This window comes from Erythrolamprus reginae, chromosome 6 (genome assembly GCF_031021105.1).
Source record: "Erythrolamprus reginae isolate rEryReg1 chromosome 6, rEryReg1.hap1, whole genome shotgun sequence".
Taxonomy (NCBI): Eukaryota; Metazoa; Chordata; class Lepidosauria; order Squamata; family Dipsadidae; genus Erythrolamprus; species Erythrolamprus reginae.
Window position 1 is genome coordinate 81,749,373 of NC_091955.1, and position 19,691 is coordinate 81,769,063.

The 19,691-nt window shown below is 41.9% G+C and overlaps 1 protein-coding gene across 2 annotated transcripts in view; it reads right to left on the minus strand.

Annotated features, from left to right (window-relative positions):
* The window catches only part of WASHC1 (WASH complex subunit 1), an 85,050-nt gene that overhangs the window by 22,236 nt on the left and 43,123 nt on the right, over nucleotides 1–19,691 (minus strand). For both annotated transcript variants that reach the window (XM_070756445.1, XM_070756444.1), the window contains exons 3-4: nucleotides 6,225–6,336; nucleotides 4,602–4,748 (exon numbers count right to left, since the gene is read on the minus strand). In XM_070756445.1, the coding sequence (XP_070612546.1) occupies nucleotides 4,602–4,748; nucleotides 6,225–6,336 (259 nt within the window). The remainder of the gene's footprint in view (nucleotides 1–4,601; nucleotides 4,749–6,224; nucleotides 6,337–19,691) is intronic.

Here is a 19,691-nt window from a genome sequence, read left to right on the forward strand (position 1 = left end):
AGATCCTTGGAACAAACTTCCAGCAGACGTGGTTGGTAAATCCACAGTAACTGAATTTAAACATGCCTGGGATAAACATATATCCATCCTAAGATAAAATACAGGAAATAGTATAAGGGCAGACTAGATGGACCATGAGGTCTTTTTCTGCCGTCAGTCTTCTATGTTTCTATGTTTAGAATCCCCCGGCAAGCATGCTGGGAATTGGAGTCTACAGATCTTGAAGTTGTCCAGGTTGAGAAACATTTTATTGTAGACGAAAGGACAGTACATCTGATCAGTTTGTGGGTCAACTTTCAAGTTAGAAAAGGAGGAAGAAGCTATTTTTGGCGGACTCTAAAAAGTTCTCTGCGTATCCTGTATATTAGTGCACGGAGTACTGAGGCTAGGTTGAAATATTCATGCTACTTTCACCATGACTGATTTTGCTTCCATTAAAACTACAGAAAAACGCAAAGCCCTGAATTATTCAAAAGCAGCTTATTTTGGGGGGGTTTGGAGAAAGAAAACAAGAGTGTGAGCCCGAAGCAGCTTCACTGGCCCTTGTTTGGTAGGGTGGCTTTTCCCTTTGCATTAGGATCCCAGACGTACGTATCAGTGGTATCCCAAGAAATTAACATCATAAAACGAATTCTCTGGGGGATGGAACATGTCCTTGACTAAGAGCGTTGTTGAAAAGAAAACAAAAAATCTCTACGGTATTTAGTTGCTCTTCTTTGTTGTTGGCTGTCCTACGCGGTCACGGGAGACTCTTAAATATTGGAAAAACTGCCAGCTTAATTTTAACTCATCTACTCAGAAGAATGCACTCGGGGCTTATGCACACCGAGTCCAAAACGGGAGCTACAACTTCGTTTGTGGAAGTTCAGTGACTGGAACGAAGACTGAAGCCCTAATTCAGAGCCGCCAATAACCAGAGACGCACAAAACAGAGTTGGCCTGCTCTGGGTCCCGTCGACTAAGCAATGTCGTTTGGCGGGACCCAGGAGAAGAGCCTTCTCTGTGGCGGCCCCGACCCTCTGGAACCAGCTCCCCCCAGATATCAGAGTTGCCCCCACCCTCCCTGCCTTTCGCAAGCTCCTTAAAACCCACCTCTGTCGTCAGGCATGGGGGAATTGAAATTTCATTTCCCCCTAGGCTTATAGAATTTATACATGTTATGCTTGTATGTATGAGTGGTTCTTTAAATTGGGGTTTTTTAGATTATTTTTAATATCAGATTTGTTTACATTGTCTTTTTATTGTTGTTAGCCACCCCGAGTCTTCGGAGAGGGGCAGCACACAAATCTAATAAATAAATAAATAAAATAAATAAAACAAAACCCGCAAATAACTTCCTGCTATGGAAGATTTATTTCTGGACAACTGCTTGATCACCCCAAGAATGACTAGATCAGCAAGTTCAGGAGGAAAACATGGAAACATGAGAAGACTGACCACAGGAAAAGACCTCATGATCCATCTAGTCTGCCCTTATACTATTTTTTGTATTTTATCTTAGGATGGATATATGTTTATTCCAGGCATGTTCAAATTCCGTTGCTGTGGATTTACCAACCACGTCTGCTGGAAGTTTGTTCCAAGGATCTACTACTCTTTCAGTGAAATAATATTTTCTCACGTTGCTTTTGATCTTTCCCCCAACTAACTTCAGATTGTGTCCCCTTGTTCTTGTGTTCACTTTCCTATTAAAAACACTTCCCTCCTGAACCTTATTTAACCCTTTGACATATTTAAATGTTTTGATCATGTCCCCCCTTTTCCTTCTGTCCTCCAGACCAGTGTTTCCCAACCTTGGCAACTTGAAGATATTTGGACTTCAACTCCCAGAATTCCCTAGCCAGCGAATGCTGGCTGGGGAATTCTGGGAGTTGAAGTCCAAATATCTTCAAGTTGCCAAGGTTGGGAAACACTGCTCCAGACTATACAGATTTCAAAAATGGAATGTTCCAAAATTTCCCCAAACGTTTTACACGCTCATTTAAACAAATATCGAAGGAATCTGGAGTTTTCTAAAAATACAGCCTGAAAAGACCCTAGACCAGTGATGGCGAACCTTTTTTTCCTTGGGTGACAAAATAGCGTGCCCACACCCATAAGTCAATACCTGGGGAAGACAAAGACAACTTTCCACACCCCTAGAGGCACTCTGGCAGCGGGCAATGGCCTGTTTCTCAACTTCTGGTGGGCTCAGTAGGCTCGTGTTTTGCCCTCCCACATCCCCCCGGAGGCTCTCTGGAAGCCAAAAACTGCCTTCCCAGAGCCAAATATCAGCTGGCCAGCACACACATGCACATTGGAGCTGAGCTGGGGCAACGGCTCGCATGCCAGCAGATATGGCTCCGCTTGCCACCAGCGGCACTCGTCCCATAGGTTTGCCATCACTGCCCTAGACTACAGGCAGGAAAGAGCAGGCAATACCCAAGGGAAATAGTCCCCATCACTCCTTTCCTTACTCATATGGACATTGACTGGATCAGAAAACATAATTCAGGGATTCAATTTATCCCAGAACTCCCAATGTCACAATCGGTGAATACAGAGATTATTTAATAATAATAATAATAATAATAATAATAATAATAATAATAATAATAATAATTATTATTATTATTATTATTATTATTATTATTATTAATTAGATTTGTATGGCGCCCCTCTCCGAAGACTCGGGGCGGCTCACAACAGTAATAAAAACAGTATAACAATGGGACAAATCTAATAATAAAAATATATAAAAAACCCAATAATTAAAAACCATACAGCACATACACACCAAACATGAAATATAAGAAAGCCTGGGGGAGATGTCTTAGTTCCCCCATGCCTTGCGATATAGGTGGGTCTTGAGTAACTTGCGAAAGACAAGGAGGGTGGGGGCCGTTCTAATCTCCGGGGGGAGTTGATTCCAGAGGGCCGGGACCGCCACAGAGAAGGCTTTTCCCCTGGGTCCCGCCAAACCACATTGTTTGGTCGACAGGACCCGGAGAAGGCCAACTCTGTGGGACCTTATTGGCCGCTGGGATTCGTGCGGTAGAAGGTGGTTCCAGAGGTATTCTGGTTTTGTGTGTGTTATATACAAACCAAAGATTACTTAAAAGAGCCCTGGGTGCGCAGTGGTCAGAATGGCAGTATTGCAGGCTGACGATGCCCACAGTCTGGAGTTCGATCCCGATCAGCTCAAAGTTAACTCCACCCTTCACTCTTCTGAGATCGGTAAAATGAGGACCCAGATTGTTGGGGGCAATAGCCCTACATGGCTTTGGACCAGACTACCTCCGGAACCGCCTGCTATCGCACGAATCCCAGCAACCGATAAGGTCCCACATAGTGGGCCTTCTCCGGGTCCCGTCGACTAAACAATGTCGTCTGGTTGGCCCCAGGGGAAGAGCCTTCTCTGTGGCGGCCCCGGCCCTCTGGAACCAACTCCCCCCGGAGATTAGAATTGCCCCCACCCTCCCTATCTTTCGTAAACTACTCAAGACTCATTTATACCACTAGGCATGGGGGAGTTGAGATATTCCTTCCCCCTAGGCCATTACAAGTTATGCATGGTATGTCTGTGTGCATGTTTGGTTTTATAATAAGGGTTTTTAGTTGTTTTATTATTGGATTGTCAAATGCTGTTTTTATCATTGTTGTTAGCCGCCCCAAGTCTACGGAGAGGGGCGGCATACAAATCCAATAAATTATTATTAATTATTATTATTATTGAGTCGAAACGGCGCAGAGTGCACTGTAAAGCACTATGAAGCGGTATGTAAGTCTAAGTGCCCTTGCTATTACACTGGGGAACAATTTGTAACACAATTTCTGTTGAGTTTGATTTTTGAGCTTTTTTATAGTTGATTAGGCATGTTGGTTTCAAAGCTGTAGTTATTTTGTCTTCTACCACGTCAAGTTTTTTTCTCTACATGATGGCTGACTATTGCTGGAGCATCGAGCGCGAATGTCCACAGATGAAACACTCCAGAAAAAGCTACAAGCGAAATTTTTTACCTTAATATGTATAATTACTGTTTGATCAAAAAAACAACTATTTGTATGAACACAATTTAACTTGCAAGTAACTATTATAGCCTTCGTATTAATAAAATTATTCCTTGTAAACAATATATTGGGAAAGTTTTAACTTTCCTTTCCTTTATATGCACAACTTGTATGACTTTTGAGGGTATCCTGTAGCTTAAAAAGTCGACATGATAGACAAAAACTGTGTTTATTTTTGGATCCGGTGGCCAAAAGTTAGTTGAACAGATTTAAGACAATGAAATTGCTGTTCTCCAGTGACTTATTTATGCATGTGACTGAACACTGTACAAGTATAAAAATGTAAGGTCAATGCTAGGGAGTCATTTTTAAAATAGTTTTATAGAATCCTTTTGGGGCTACAGAATAGTTCAAACACATTCTTATGTAAAGAATTCCTTCCTCCCTTTTAATCCATGTTATACTTTTGCCGCCTGGGACCTCCTCAGGCAATTCCTGCCCTGATTCAAGACTATGCTGCCTGACGCTCTCCAAATCCCAAAGCAAAGAGAAACCTCTTGAGTAAAGAAATTCAATTGTGTGGCCTCTGGCTCCCTTCTGACCATCCTTACCTGTAAGGACTTCTCATCCAAGGGTCTGTGCTTGCTCTGAATCTTGTGCCTCGGTAGTTTCTGGGCCTCTGGATCCTGAGCGCCAGTAAAGATGGAACCATATTCTTTCAGCCGTTCTGGGGCCGGGTATTTGGAGCTGGAAAACACCTAGGAGGAAAAAAAGTAAAACATAAGGAAAGAGAATAGTAGGCTCCGATAGCCCAGCAAGTTTTTTTCTCACTCTATGAGGCCAATTACTCACGATGAGTTGGTAGAAGAAAATTTGTTATTGATAATTCTGGAGAAAAGGTGAAACTAACAATCCTGGAAGGAGAGACCACGTCTAACCACCCTGAGGACTGAGTCATAACTGGGGAACCAGGCAAGGCGGAGTCCTTAAATTAAAATAAACAGACTCAGTCCTCATCTGATTGGATGAGATCAACCCATCCTGGACGAGAGTTCCATCCACTATGGAGAAAGGAAGGTTGCCAGAACATAATCGTATGGTTTTTAATAGAAAAGGAAACATACATTGTTAAAGTACTGATATAGAAGGAAGACTATCTCAAAATTTAATTTATCGTCAAAATAATTTTGACTATATCAAAATTTATCACAAAATAATCTACAAGACTCTCGACTAAAGACCACTCTGCTACAAGACTCTCGACTAAAGACCACAATTGAAGCTAAAATTTCCACTGCTACATGCCATATTTTTTGGAGTATAAGAGGCATCTTAGTTTAGGGAAAAGAATCTGCTTTCCAGATATTCATCTGGCTAACGTCCTTAGTCTGGTCAGCTTCAGCACATTATTTTATCCCCTGGTTAAGGGCTTAAAAAAACCCCCTTTATTCTGAGAGAGTAACAATGAAAGAGCTTGCAAGCCAGTAGGAGCTGGGAACATCATTAGCACCTGGTTAGGGCTGGAAAGAAATTTATTCAAAGCAAGTTAGAGCAATGAAAAAAACCCTGCAAAGACTTACTGCTTGGAAAACATTCTTTACAGAGAGAAACAATGAAAGAGCCTGCAAGGTAAGAGCTGGGAAGAGTGTTAGCAGCTAGTTAGGGCTGTGGGGGGAAAAGCTACAAACCCATAATTAAATGCCTGGGGAAGGCAAAAATAGCTTCCCCTGCACCCCGAAGGCCCACTGGAGGCCAGGAACGGCCAGTTTCCCAGCTTCTGATGGGCACCTCGGCTCGTGTTTCACCCTCCCCAGACTCCAAAGGCTGCCCTGGAGCCGGGGGAGGGTAAAAACGCCCTCTCCCATCCTCCTGCAGGCTCTCTGGAAGCCAAAAACGCCCTCGGAGAGCCTCTGTGCGAGCCAAAAATCAGTTGGCCGGCACACGTGCATGTTGGAGCTGAGCAAGGGCAACGGCTTGCGTGCCAGCAGATACAGCTCCATGTGCCACCTGTGGCACCCGTGCCATAGGTTTGCCATCACTGGTCTAGAGTACTTTCTTTCCTTGACAATTAAGATACTGATTATTACTGCAACCACTTTGTATTTTGCATTAAAAAAAAACGTCATTCATGCAATTGTGGACTCTGTGATTGCTCTTACAAGCAGCTTGGCCTTTAATCACAGGTTAATGGAAGCAACGCCATTCAAAAGAACCATTGAAATTGGTATCCAAACCTTAATAGCCTTCTTGCTGCCCTTTATCTTCTCAATTTTAGCTTGGGCAAGGGTGACCCTCTCGTTGATTGCTCGTAGCTGTGCCCGGCTGGTTTCCACTTGCTGGGAGATCCTAAGAATCAATCAATCAGTCAGTCAGTCAATCAGTCTGCAGCAGCATTGAATAAATGGACAATGAGAAAGAGTTCACTGGTTGGTATATAGATTAAGGAAAACAATGTCTTTTCAATAAAATAGCTATCATTTAAACACCATCAATTCCCTTCTTTCCTCTAACACAGTCCTTCTCAAATAGTGGGGCGTGCACTATTAACACTAAAACCACTGGGGCCCTGATTGGAGAGTTGGGGGCTCGCAAAATGTCTACTTCTTCCTGGGGGTGGGGGGCATAATAGAAAATAATTGAGAAGCACTGTTCTAATAAGACCAACCAAGACAAAGGTTGTCATAATTTTGCCAGCAAGCTCACAGAATAGAATAGAATAGAATGGAATGGAATAGAATGGAATAGAATTCTATTCTAAACCTTAATAGACATACAAGGAATTTGTCTTTGGTGCATATGCTCTCAGTGTAGCATTTGAGGTTACACTCCACAGCAGTTTTACAGCACTCTTTGGATGGTTTGTAATGTAAAAGCATTATTTGCATGCTGCCCCCCAACAATCTGGGTGCTCATTTTATCGACTTCGGAAGGATGGATTCAACCCAGGATTGAACTCCAGGCAGTGAGCAGAGTTAGCCTGCGATAACTGCATTTCAATCCCTGTGCCACCAGGGCTGAGCAACCACGGTAATGATAATACAGGAATAACAACAAAAGGAATCCATGAAGCCCTACATATCTTGAGGATACCATATTAAGGTATGTTATGTTATTATTCTACACCTGTTTGCCACATGGGGTCAATTTGGATCTTAAGCGCTCTCAACTTGTTTGGACTCCTAGATTATTTCATGTTTGGGATGGACCAGGGGTAGGCAAAGTTGGCTCTTCTATGACTTCTTCTGGACTTCATCTCCCAGAATTCCTGAGCCAATCATGCTAGCTCAAGAATTCTGGGAGTTGAAGTCCACATGTCATAGAAGAGCCAGCTTTGCCTACCCCTCCGATAGACTGTTAACACAGGGAGCAAAAACAAAACAAAACAAAAACCCCTTCAGTAATATCTCAAAGGTGCTTTTTTCAAGAGGCAACTGGACTTTCTGGTTTTTCTCTGAAGACGTTTTGCTTCTCATCCAAGAAGCTTCTTCAACTCTGAAAATCAAAGAGGTTCTGGAGAGAAACCAGAAGATTCTGTTTGACTTCCATTTTAGGCACAAAGTCAGCTGGGTGACCTTGGGCCAGTCATTTTAGGAAGGAGGTACAGTGGTACCTCGACATACGAGTTTAATTCGTTCCAGACCCGAGCTCGTAAGTCGATCAACTCGCATCTCAAACGAATGCCTTTTGTTTTTTGCGCTGAGATAACTAGAAGCAAGGAGATTCTTGCGCCACCTAGTGGAAGCTCGGCTCGTATCCCGAATTTGAGCTCGGGTGTTGAACAGAAATTTCACTTGCGTCGCGGCTCGTAACTTGGAATACTTGCAGGTGGAGCAGCTCGTATCTAGAGGTACTACTGTAATGGCAAACCGCTTCCAAAAACTTGCCAAGAACTCTGCAGGGATACATCCAGGAAGTTGTCAGGAGCCAACTTTGACTCATAGGCCCAATCAATCAATCAATCAATCGATAACTCACACACATGAAACGTCTCCAAAAAGAAACCAGATGGCGCAGCAGGTAGAGTGCAGTACTGCAGGCCACTAAAGCTGACTGTAGATCTGCAGGTCAGAGGTTCAAATCTCATCACCGGCTCAAGGTTGACTCAGCCATCCATCCTTCTGAGGTGGGTAAAATGAGGACCCAGATTGTGGGGGCAATATGCTGGCTCTGTTTTTAAAAAGTGCTATTGCTAACATATTGTGAACTACCCTGAGTCTAAGGAGAAAGGCGGCATAAAAAAAATCAAACAATCAAATAAATAAATAAAATCACTCATTTACATATCTGAGCACATTTGCAGTAATGGGGTGCTGCCCCCATGGAGGTAGGTGGGAAAGCAGTGGGGGTAGTAAGTTTATGCACTTTTTATTGAATACTTAATATTTTTTTATTGTCCTTCCTTCTCTAGTAGCTTAGTATAATCCTTAATTATTTTTAAAATAGGAAATAATTAAATAGTACGTATTTTTACACATAAAAGCTTTAATCGTTTTAATCATTATCTAGAACTGAACTTTTATAAGCAATTAAAGAAAATTGAGTTATTTGCCTAATCTGTTATCATTGGGTGGGTTCAGTACTAAACCTTCAAATGTTCCTGTGCTTCTCAACAAATAATGCTGTCTATCATTTGTCCTTTTTGTGGCTATTCAAATAATGTGACTTAATCAACTGAAAAAGAGTCCAAGCACCTATCTGAAAAGTTATCTTGGTCAGTAAGCCATTCCCACCCAATCACATGACCTTTAAGCCACCACCAGTCACATGATTGTCAAGCCACTCCCACCTGGCCACAGGCCTGGCAAGCCACCCCAGTCACATGACTATCAAGCCACACCCACACAATAAAAAAATTCAGCCCTTCACTGCATGTTTTTATGTAATATTCAGCAAATACCTGTAAATAATTTAACATCCTCTTTTTAACAAGAGAATTTTTTCCTTGCTAAGTCAGGTAGAACATATGAAAGCATCTTCTCTCCAAATAACAATCAGCCTAAAGTACAGTGGTACCTCTACTTATGAATGTAATTCGTTCTGTGACCAGGTTCTTAAGTAGAAAAGTTTGTAAGAAGAGGCAATTTTCCCCATAGGAATAAATATAAAAGCAAATAATGCGTGCGATTGGGGAAACCACAGGGAGGGTGGAGGCCCTGTTTCCTCCCAGGAGATTCCTAGAGAGGCCCCACGGAGGCTTCTCCCCACCTTTTCTGGCCCTGTTTCCTCCCAGGAGATTCCTAGAGAGGCCCCACGGAGGCTTCTCCCCGCCTTTTCCGGCCCTGTTTCCTCCCAGGAGATTCCTAGAGAGGCCCCACGGAGGCTTCTCCCCGCCTTTTCCGGCCCTGTTTCCTCCCAGGAGATTCCTACAGAGGCCCCATGGAGGCTTCTCCCCGCCTTTTCCGGCCCTGTTTCCTCCTAGGAGATTCCTACAGAGGCTCCACGGAGGCTTCTCCCTGCCTTTTCCAGTTACAGTTTCAGAGGCTCGGGTTTGTTAAGTAAAAAATGGTTCTTGAGAAGAGACAAAAAAAATCTTGAACACCCGGTTCTTATCTAGAAAAATTCGCAAGTAGAGGCGTTCTTAGGTAGAGGTACCACTGTACTAGTCATACAGATGAAACCACGTCAACTTTCCCCAAGTTATTAAAACTGAAGTTAGAAACAAAGAACCGCTATAATCCTTCACACTAAGCCAGTGAAAGAGTGATTGATATTTGCAGTAGACAGATTAATGTCCTCCCTTTCCCCAATTTTGCAAAATAAATATATTGAGATTAAAGGACAGAAACAATGTGCCACTGAAGGGGAACACCAATCATATTCACTGACACAGCCAGCCCTCTATTGCAGAAAACCAGCATTTAGATCAGGCAGTCCTGATTCATTATTTTTCCAACTTCAAGGATTCTGGGCTGAACGTGTGTGTGTGGGGGGAAACGGCTGTTACAACCCGGAGAGTAATTTACAGGATTGTCAGTGTTTTATTTATTTATTAATCCAATTTACATGACTGCCCATCAATCACGCTGAACTAAATAAAAACAGGGGGTTCCTGAAGAATTCAAATAAAACTACATCAAGGCCTCAGCAAAACCATAGCCATGCCATAACCCATATAAATACGGCAACTAGAATAGCGATAGCGCAAATGTGGAAAAACGAACAGATTCCAACAGAAAATTTAATAATAGATAAAGTATATACATGTGTAGAAATGGATGAAATTACAAATTCAATTAAGGGAAATAAAATTAATGAACCGAAACGAACATGGTACAAATGGCATGAATGGATTCAAAAAGAGAACCTAAAAATAATACAATACAAAGTATCAGTACAAACAAAACAAATAATATATACCTTGCAAATGTCATTCTTTTTTATTATTATATGGAAAAAGTAACATATTAATGAATTCAATCTGTATAGTCTGGAGGACAGAAGGAAAAGGGGGGACATGATCAAAACATTGAAATATGTTAAAGGGTTAAATAAGGTTCAGGAGGGAAGTGTTTTTAATAGGAAAGTGAACACAAGAACAAGGGGGCACAATCTGAAGTTAGTTGGGGGAAAGATCAAAAGCAACATGAGAAAATATGATTTTACTGAAAGAGTAGTAGATCCTTGGAACAAACTTCCAGCAGACGTGGTAGATAAATCCACAGTAACTGAATTTAAACATGCCTGGGATAAACATATATCCATCCTAAGATAAAATACAGAAAATAAGGGCAGACTAGATGGACCATGAGGTCTTTTTCTGCCGTCAGACTTCTATGTTTCTATGTTTCTAATATGATGTTTGCATATCTCCTGTTTTCCCCGTCACAACCTTATGAAGTAGGTTGGCTCTATTAAAATAGACAGAACATGGACAATCCAGGGTAGATATGACTGGTCAAATGAAACAAATAGAGTGGAATATCAGACCAATGATAGTACCGTATTTTTCGGTGTATAAGATGCACCTTTTTCCTCCCTAAAAAGAAGCTGATAATTAGGGTGTGTCCTATCCTCTGAATGTAGCTTTCCTCCCCGCCAGCCCTAACTAGCTGCTAACTATCTTCCCAGCTCTTAGTTTGCAGGCTCTTTCATTGTTTCTCTCTGTGAAGAATATTTCCCAAGCCCTAAGTCTTTGCAGGGTTTTTTCATTACTCTAACTTGCTCCGAATAAGTTTCTTTCCAGCTCTAACCAGGTGCTAACGATGTTCTGAGCTCTTCCCTGCTCTTTCTGGCTTGCAAGCTCTTTCACTGTTACTCTTTCAGAATAAAGTTTTTTTAAAGCTCTTAACCAGGGGATAAAATAACATGCTGAAGCTGACCAGACCAAGGATGTTAGCCAGATGTATATCTGGTAAGCAGATTCTTTTCCCTATTTTTCTCCCTCAAAACTAAGGTGCATATTATTATTATTATTATTATTATTATTATTATTATTATTATTATTATTATTATTCTGCTGCACGAATCTCAGCGACCGATTAGGTCCCACAGAGTCGGCCTTCTCTGGGTCCCGTCAACTAAACAATGTCGGTTGGCGGGCCCCAGGGGAAGAGCCTTCTCTGTGGCGGTCCCGACTCTCTGGAACCAGCTCCCCCCAGAGATTAGAACTGCCCCTACCCTCCTTGCCTTTCGTAAACTCCTCAAAACCCACCTTTGTCGTCAGGCATGGGGGAATTGAGATATCTCCCCCGGGCCTATATAATTTATGTATGGTATGTTTGTAGGTATGTCTGCTTAAAAATGGGATTTTCTTAACTACTTTAAATTTTTAAATTGTAAATTATTAGATTGGTTATGAATTGTTTTATTGTGTTGTCAGCCGCCCCGAGTCTACGGAAAGGGGCGGCATACAAATCTAATAAATAAGTAAGTAAGTAAGTAAGTAAGTAAGTAAGTAAGTAAGTAAGTAAGTAAATAAATAAATATTATTATTATTATTATTATTTATTAGATTTGTATGCCGCCCCTCTCCAGTGCGTCTTATACTCCAAAAAATACGGTAACTATTTCAGAGTAACCAAGCTGTTCAGTGTTTTTATTACTTCCTGTTACTGCAGAAACAATAGATTCCTAAGATTTGGGTTACAAATGCTAAATAATCACATCAGTCCACTTAGAAACAACTGAATATTATATTATCCAAAACATTAAAATGAATAATAGCTAGAAAAGAGGAATCATAATTCTTGGCATTTTAATAACTATTCTGTGACAAGAGTTGTAACAGAGTTGAACATACCATATTATTATATTAATATTACCATATTACTGTAACATATAATCATACCATATATGGTATGATACCATACCACATTATCAATTAACTTGTTTCCGCTGGACGCCAAAACAAATGGATTGACAACCAGAATTGTAAAAGGGACTTTTTACAACTTTGTGCATGGAGAAGAGACTCAAAGAAGGCAAGCAGAGAGAATTAAGAGAAAAGAAAAGAAAAAGGCCTATAAAAAAGGGAGCCAAGGTGGCACAGCAGGTAGAGTGCAGTGCTGCAGGCCACTAAAGCTGACTGCTAGATCTGCAGGTCAGCGGTTCAAATCTCATCACCGGCTCAAAGTTGGCTCAGCCTTCCATCCTTCCGAGGTGGGTAAAATGAGGATCCGGATTGTGGGGGCAATAGGCTGGCTCTGTTAAAAAGTGCTATTGCTAACATGTTGTAATCTCATTGATTTCTTTGACTATGTCATTAAGGTGTTGGATAAAGGTGGTGCCATGCATATTGCCTATCTGGACTTCAGCAAAGCCTTTGATACGGTTCCACATAAAGAGCTGATAGATAAATTAGTGAATATTGGACTTAATCCCTGGATAGTTCAGTAGATTTCAAGCTGGCTGAAGCATAGACATCAGAGAGTTATTGTTAATGGCAAGTATTCTGAGCAGAGACAGGTTACAAGCGGTGTGCCACAAGGGTCTGTTCTGGGTCCTATTCTTTTTAATATGTTTGTGAGTGACATAGGGGAAGGTTTGGTAGGGAAGGTTTGCCTATTTGCCGATGATTCTAAAGTGTGCAATAGGATTGATATTCCTGGAGGGGTCCTGTAATATGGTAAATGATTTAGCTTTACTAGATAAATGGTCAAAGCAATGGAAACGGCAGTTTAATGTTTCCAAATGTAAAATAATGCACTTGGGGAAAAGGAATCCTCAATCTGAGTATTGCATTGGCAGTTCTGTGCTAGCAAAAACTTCAGAAGAAAAGGATTTAGGGGTAGTGATTTCTGACAGTCTCAAAATGGGTGAGCAGTGTGGTCGGGCAGTAGGAAAAGCAAGTAGGATGCTTGGCTGCATAGCTACAGGTATAACAAGCAGGAAGAGGGAGATTGTGATCCCCTTATATAGAGCGTGAGTAAGACCACATTTGGAATACTGTGTTCAGTTCTGGAGACCTCACCTACAAAAAGATATTGACAAAATTGAACGGGTCCAAAGATGGGCTACAAGAATGGTGGAAGGTCTTAAGCATAAAACATATCAGGAAAGACTTAATGAACTCAATCTGTATAGTCTGCAGGACAGAAGGAAAAGGGGGGACATGATCGAAACATTTAAATATATTAAAGGGTTAAATAAGGTCCAGGAGGGAAGTGTTTTTAATAGGAAAGTGAACCCAAGAACAAGGGGGCACAATCTGAAGTTAGTTGGGGGAAAGATCAAAAGCAACATGAGAAAATATTATTTTACTGAAAGAGTAGTAGATCCTTGGAACAAACTTCCAGCAGACGTGGTAGATAAATCCAGAGTAACTGAATTTGAACATGCCTGGGATAAACATATATCCATCCTAAGATAAAATACAGGAAATAGTATAAGGGCAGACTAGATGGACCATGAGGTCTTTTTCTGCCGTCAATCTTCTATGTTTCTATGTTTCTATGTAAGCTGCCCTGAGTTTAAGGAGAAGGACGAAATCCAAATCGGAAAGCACGAATGAATGAGAGACTGTATTTTGATAGAAAATTATCCATAAGGTAAACACGTCTTACATGGAATCAAGCCTCTGGATTCATTATCAGTCGACCTGGGAATGTTCCCCTTCTCTCATACGCAGAGCAATGGCTGCATTATAGGTTCATGCTCGGTTACAACTCTGTCGGTGCATAACCAACAGAATAGCTTGGAGAATTGCTGTTCCTTAATTAATTGTGCAAAGAGACCGCTTGGATGAGATAACATGCTGAAAACAGCCGGTGCCCAGGGAATTCATAGCACGAAATGGGGGGAGGGGGGAAGGCAGTGAAATCCTGCTTGTTTTCAGGATGTTTAGATTCATAGGGAAGCAAGGCAAGTTGGAAGGAGATCAGAATTATGCTTTTTATGGCCAAGGTTATCTCCGGGACCGCCTTCTGCCGCACGAATCCCAGCGACCAGTTAGGCCCCACAGAGTTGGCCTTCTCAGGGTCCCGTCGACTAAACAATGTCGTTTGGCGGGACCCAGGGGAAGAGCCTTTTCTGTGGCGGCCCCGGCCCTCTGGAACCAACTCCCCCCCCCAGAGATTAGAATTGCCCCCACCCTCCTCGCCTTTCGTAAGCTCCTTAAAACCCACCTTTGCCATCAGGCATGGGGGAAATGAGAAATTATTTCCCCCTAGGCCTTTACAATTTATGCATAGTATGTTTGTTTGTTTGTATGTATGTTTAGTTTTACAATAAGGGTTTTTTAGTTGTTTTAGTATTGGATTTACATGCTGTTTTTAATTATGGCTGTTAGCCGCCCCGAGTCTACGTAGAGAGGCGGCATACAAATCCAATAAATAAATAAATAAATAAATCCTGTACGCCTAAACTGTTATTAACTCATGGAAAGAAACTAGATGCTTTCAGTTTACAGCTGCTTAGGGCAGTGATTTTCAACCTTTCTTGAGCCGCGGCACATTTTTTACATTTACGAAACCCTGGGGCACATTGAGCGGGGGGGGGGGGGGGGCGCTGCTAAAAAAAGTTTGGACAAAAAAAATTTCTCTCTCTCTCCCTCCCTTTCGCTCTATTTCTCTCTCCCTCTTTCTCCCTCTTTCTTTCTCTCTCTCTCCATCCCTCTTTCTTTTCATTCCTTCCTCTCTTTTTTGCTCTCTTTCTCTCTCCCTTCCTCCCTCCCTCTATGTCTTTCTCTCTCTCTTCTTCCCTCCCTCTCTTTCTCTTTCTCTCTCTTGCTTTCTCTCTCTCTTGCTCTCTTTCTTTCTTTCTTTCTTTCTTTTTATTGTTCTCTTTCTCTCTCTCTCTCTTGCTTTCTCTCTCTTGTTCTCTTTCTCGCTCGCTCACTCTTTCTCTCTCTTGCTTTCTCTCCTTCTTTCTCTCTCTTCCTTTATTTCTCTCTCTGAGCTTCGCGGCACACCTGACCATGTCTCGCGGCACACTAGTGTGCCGCGGCACACTGGTTGAAAAACACTGGCTTAGGGGACCAGTTCAAAGCCTGCTAATGGGTCCTACCTTCAACTCAGAAGTTTTAACAGCAGCAAATTGCAGTGTGTGCTTTTGCCTCATAGACAAATAAATCCAAGTAATCTGTCAGAAGGGGTAGATCATCGACCTCCCACTGTTGGGCTTCTACTCTTTTCATTTTCAGATTTGAAAACAGCTTCTTCACCTCCTCTTTGAAGTCTGAGTAAGTGCAATCAAAAAGTTGATAGTTAAAAATCCCTTGAGAAAACATAATCAAGGTTCCTTCTTTCCTTCCATTAAGCAATTGGTTATTATACTAATTAATGTTTATCACATTTTGATTACTCCTTGAGCCTGATTTCCAGGTGCTGAATTGCTAGTAGACAAGTCCCACTTTGGGAGGTGCGAAATTGCCTTGCAGGAAAAGTAAAGATCAAAGCTATCAGGTTCTACGTGGGTAGGCCTATGCACAGAACAAAAAAAATCTTGTGCGCAGACCTCATGGAGCATGTACCATATGTTCTTGCCCCATAAAATTTCTTTATAAGGAGGACCTGCTTTGCAAGCAGCACTTTGTATCTTGATACTGTTGTGGTTAGCTCTGGCCCAGCTCCTGCCCCAAGGAATGTGCAGGTGGATGTGGGGGAGACATCCACATGCCGCAGGCCTGTTTTGCTCCCGATGGAATCTGCCGATGAAGCCTCCTCTGACCAAGGAAGCATGAGTGACAGGGAAGAGGGGAGTTTGGCAGACAGCCCAGGAGGAGATCAATCATCTGTATCATCCTTGGATTCTGAACAAGAATTAATGACACATCCACGCATGCGCAGAGTGATGCATAGGAGACAACAACTGAAGGCTTATTACAAGAGAAAATGAGGCCACCTGTGGTTGGGTGGGGCTCCAGTAATTAGGGCTGCTGCTATAAATAGCAGCATGTGGGTTTGGCCGTTGTAAAAGAGTATCTGATCGCAGTTCTTCAGGAATCGTGTGCTGCTGTTTTCTGGACTTTGTTGTTCATTTTTCACGCCTTTGAAACCAAAGCAGAGCAAAGTGTGTGTGTGTCTCACTTCGTTGGAAGAAGAAGGGGTGTGAAGTTTCTTCACAGCTGCTAGCTAAGTACTTAATGACTGCTTAAGGGAAATTGTACAGACTCTACCCAGTTGTTTTGGGATGAGTGTTCTTTGCAATACAAAAAGAGTGCTTAGTTTATTTTGAAATTTGTGATAAAGAACATTGTTTTGAATTTTCAAACGTGTGTGTGTCTGAAATTTGTACCCTTGAATTTTCGGGAGGCTCCTACCAGAGAGCCCGGCAGAACAGATACTAACCAGGAAAGTAGTCAGGGAATGGTGCCCTGAAACTGAATGCAATATTCATTCTGAAAACGAATGCTTGTCCCAAAGGTGCTTTTTCCCCCAAAAGGAAACAGGGTTTTCTTGCTATTTTTCCTTTGGAAACATTTTGCTTCTCGTCCATTATAACCCCTGGTAGGGTTTCAAAACCATTGGAAGAAGGACCTTTGGGACAATCATGGCTTGGATGATTGAGCAACTCGACAGTCAATGTGTTATTGGATACTGGCACGTTTGCAGCTTTTCCTGCCCCTTTCCCTACCAAAGCTTTCCTAAATTAACCAAGCTACCATATTTTTCAGAGTACAAGACGCCCCGGAGTATAAGACACAACTTAGTTTTTGGAGAGGAAAAAAATCTGCCTACTTGGTATTCATCTGGCTAGCGTCCTTAGTCTGGTTAGCTTCAGCACATTATTTTATCCCACGGCTTATGTTGTGAGCCGCCCTGAGTCTTCGGAGAGGGGCGGCATATAAATCTAATAAATAATAATAATTATTATCATCATCATCATCATCATCATCATCATCATCATTAAAAATAATGAGAGAGTAACAATGAAAGAGCTCGCAAGCCAGTAAGAGCTGGGAAGATCGTTTAGCACCTCGTTAGGGCTGGAAAGAAACATACAGTGGTACCTCTACTTACAAACTTAATTTGTTCCATGATCAGGTTCTTAAGTAGAAAAGTTTGTAAGAAGAAGCCATTTTTCCCATAGGAATCAATGTAAAAGCAAATAATGTGTGCGATTGGGGAAACTAAGGGAGGGTGAAAGCGCTGTTTCCTCCCAGGAGATTCCTAGAGAGGCACCACGGAAGCTTCTCCCCACCTTTTCTAGTTCTGTTCCCTCCCAGGAGATTCCTAGAGAGGCCCCACAGAGGCTTTCCCCCCACCTTTTCCAGCCCTGTTTCCTCCCAGGAGATTCCTAGAGAGGCCCCACAGAGGCTTCTCCCCACCTTTTCTGGCCCTGTTTCCTCCCAGGAGATTCCTAGAGAGGCCCCACGGAGGCTTCTCCCTGCCTTTTCTGGCCCTGTTTCCTCCCAGGAGATTCCTAGAGAGGCCCCACAGAGGCTTCTCCCTGCTTTTCCGGTTCCAGTTCCAGAGGCTCGGGTTTGTAAATGGAAAATGGTTCTTGAGAAGAGGCAAAAAAAAATTGAAACCCCGGTTCTTATCTAGAAAAGTTCGTAAGTCAGAGGCATTCTTAAGTAGTGGTACCACTGTATTCGGAGCAAGTAGAACAATGAAAAAAAAGCCTGCAAAGACTTAGGGCTGGAAAAACTTTTTTTGGAGAGAGTAACAATGAAAAAGCCAGCAAGGCAAGAGCTGGGAAGATCATTAGCACCTAGTTAGGGCTGAAAGAAAAAGCTTTTTTTTAAAAAAAAGCTACATTAAGTGTTTAAGACGCCTCCAAATTTTCAGTGTCTTTTAGGGCAGTGTTTCCCAACCTTGGCAACTTGAAGATATTTGGACTTCAACTTCCAGAATTCCCCAGCCAGCATTCGCTGGCTGGGGAATTCTGGGAGTTGAAGTCCAAATATCTTCAAGTTGCCACAGTTGGGAAACATTGTTTTAGGGATCAAAAGGGTACGCCTAATACTGTGTGAAATATGGTAATCCCTACTCTCCGCTCCTTATACAAGCTGGATTGGGAGTCTACACAGAACCATAAAGAGCTGTGGTGGAGGGTAGACACGTCACAGTCTTCTCCTGTGACTCAAGAGCTTCATTCTAACATTGCCAAGTAACGCAGGATACAGTTGGCAGGCTAGTTATCACTTGGAGCCGCAGATGCTACAATGAAAACCCATTAATACTTTCAAGCTCTTTTAAAAGCTGCCTGTCAATCACGTTTCAATTCTGAGAAATACTAGAATACGTATTAAAATTGGCTTGCAAATAACTGGAAAATGACTGATGGGGATGATTAAACCGAGACAACTTATAGCACCACGAAGACAGCCATCAGCAGACTATGACCGGATTAATGATTTTCTGAGTTCAGCAGCTGGCATTAAAAAAAAGAGAGAGAGAGAGAGAATACTAAACATAAGAGCTAATATAAACCATCCAGTTGAACGATCCAATCTTGTCCAATTATCAGCCAGTTAACTGAAGACTATTTTGTAATATATTCCCAGAATGTCACTAAGTAGGTGTTTGCAGTTTGCACCCAGAAGCAGCTTAGCCCCAGTCGTGGGCACTTTTAGTAACTCAGTTAAGTTAGAAAATGTTATGCCATTTGAAGCTGCGCAGCCATTTCCACATGTAAATGTCTGTGCCAAAAATAAATTTCTCAGATCTCAGTAGCTAAGATCATAATAAGAGCCCGAGTTGATCTGGGAGGGAAACTGAAGGTGTTGCTCACTGCTATTAGCAATTCAGCTCGTAACCTTGACTGTCATTTTTGTATTGATGCAACCCAACGCGGCAAAACATGGAAAGATCCCATCTGACTGTTTGATGAATTTAAAGCCTATAAAATTGACTTGGAAATATCGAGCAGATAGCTATATAAATGCACAAAATCTATCATTCTGGGGCAGGGGGAAATGATCTCACGCTACTATAGATCCACCACGAAAGGTGCGCACCTAGTACAGTGATACCTCGTCTTACAAACCCCTCGTCATACAAACTGGGATAAAAGAAAAGTGGATCAAAGAAATTACCCTACAGGATATAAAGAAAACCCCAGAATTCTTTTTATTAGGTATAACAAAACAAAAATATAAAAAGGATATTCTTTTCTTAATTACTCATATTTTGACAGCGGCTAGGATAGTTTACGCACAAAATTGGAAGGGAGAAGACATTCCCAAGGAGGAGGATGTAATAAGGAAAATCATAGAATGTGCTGAAATGAATATGATGACAAGGCAGTTAAATAGTCAAGATGAATCTGATTTTTATAATATTTGGAATAAGGTTTATGTATGGTTAAATAAAAAAATG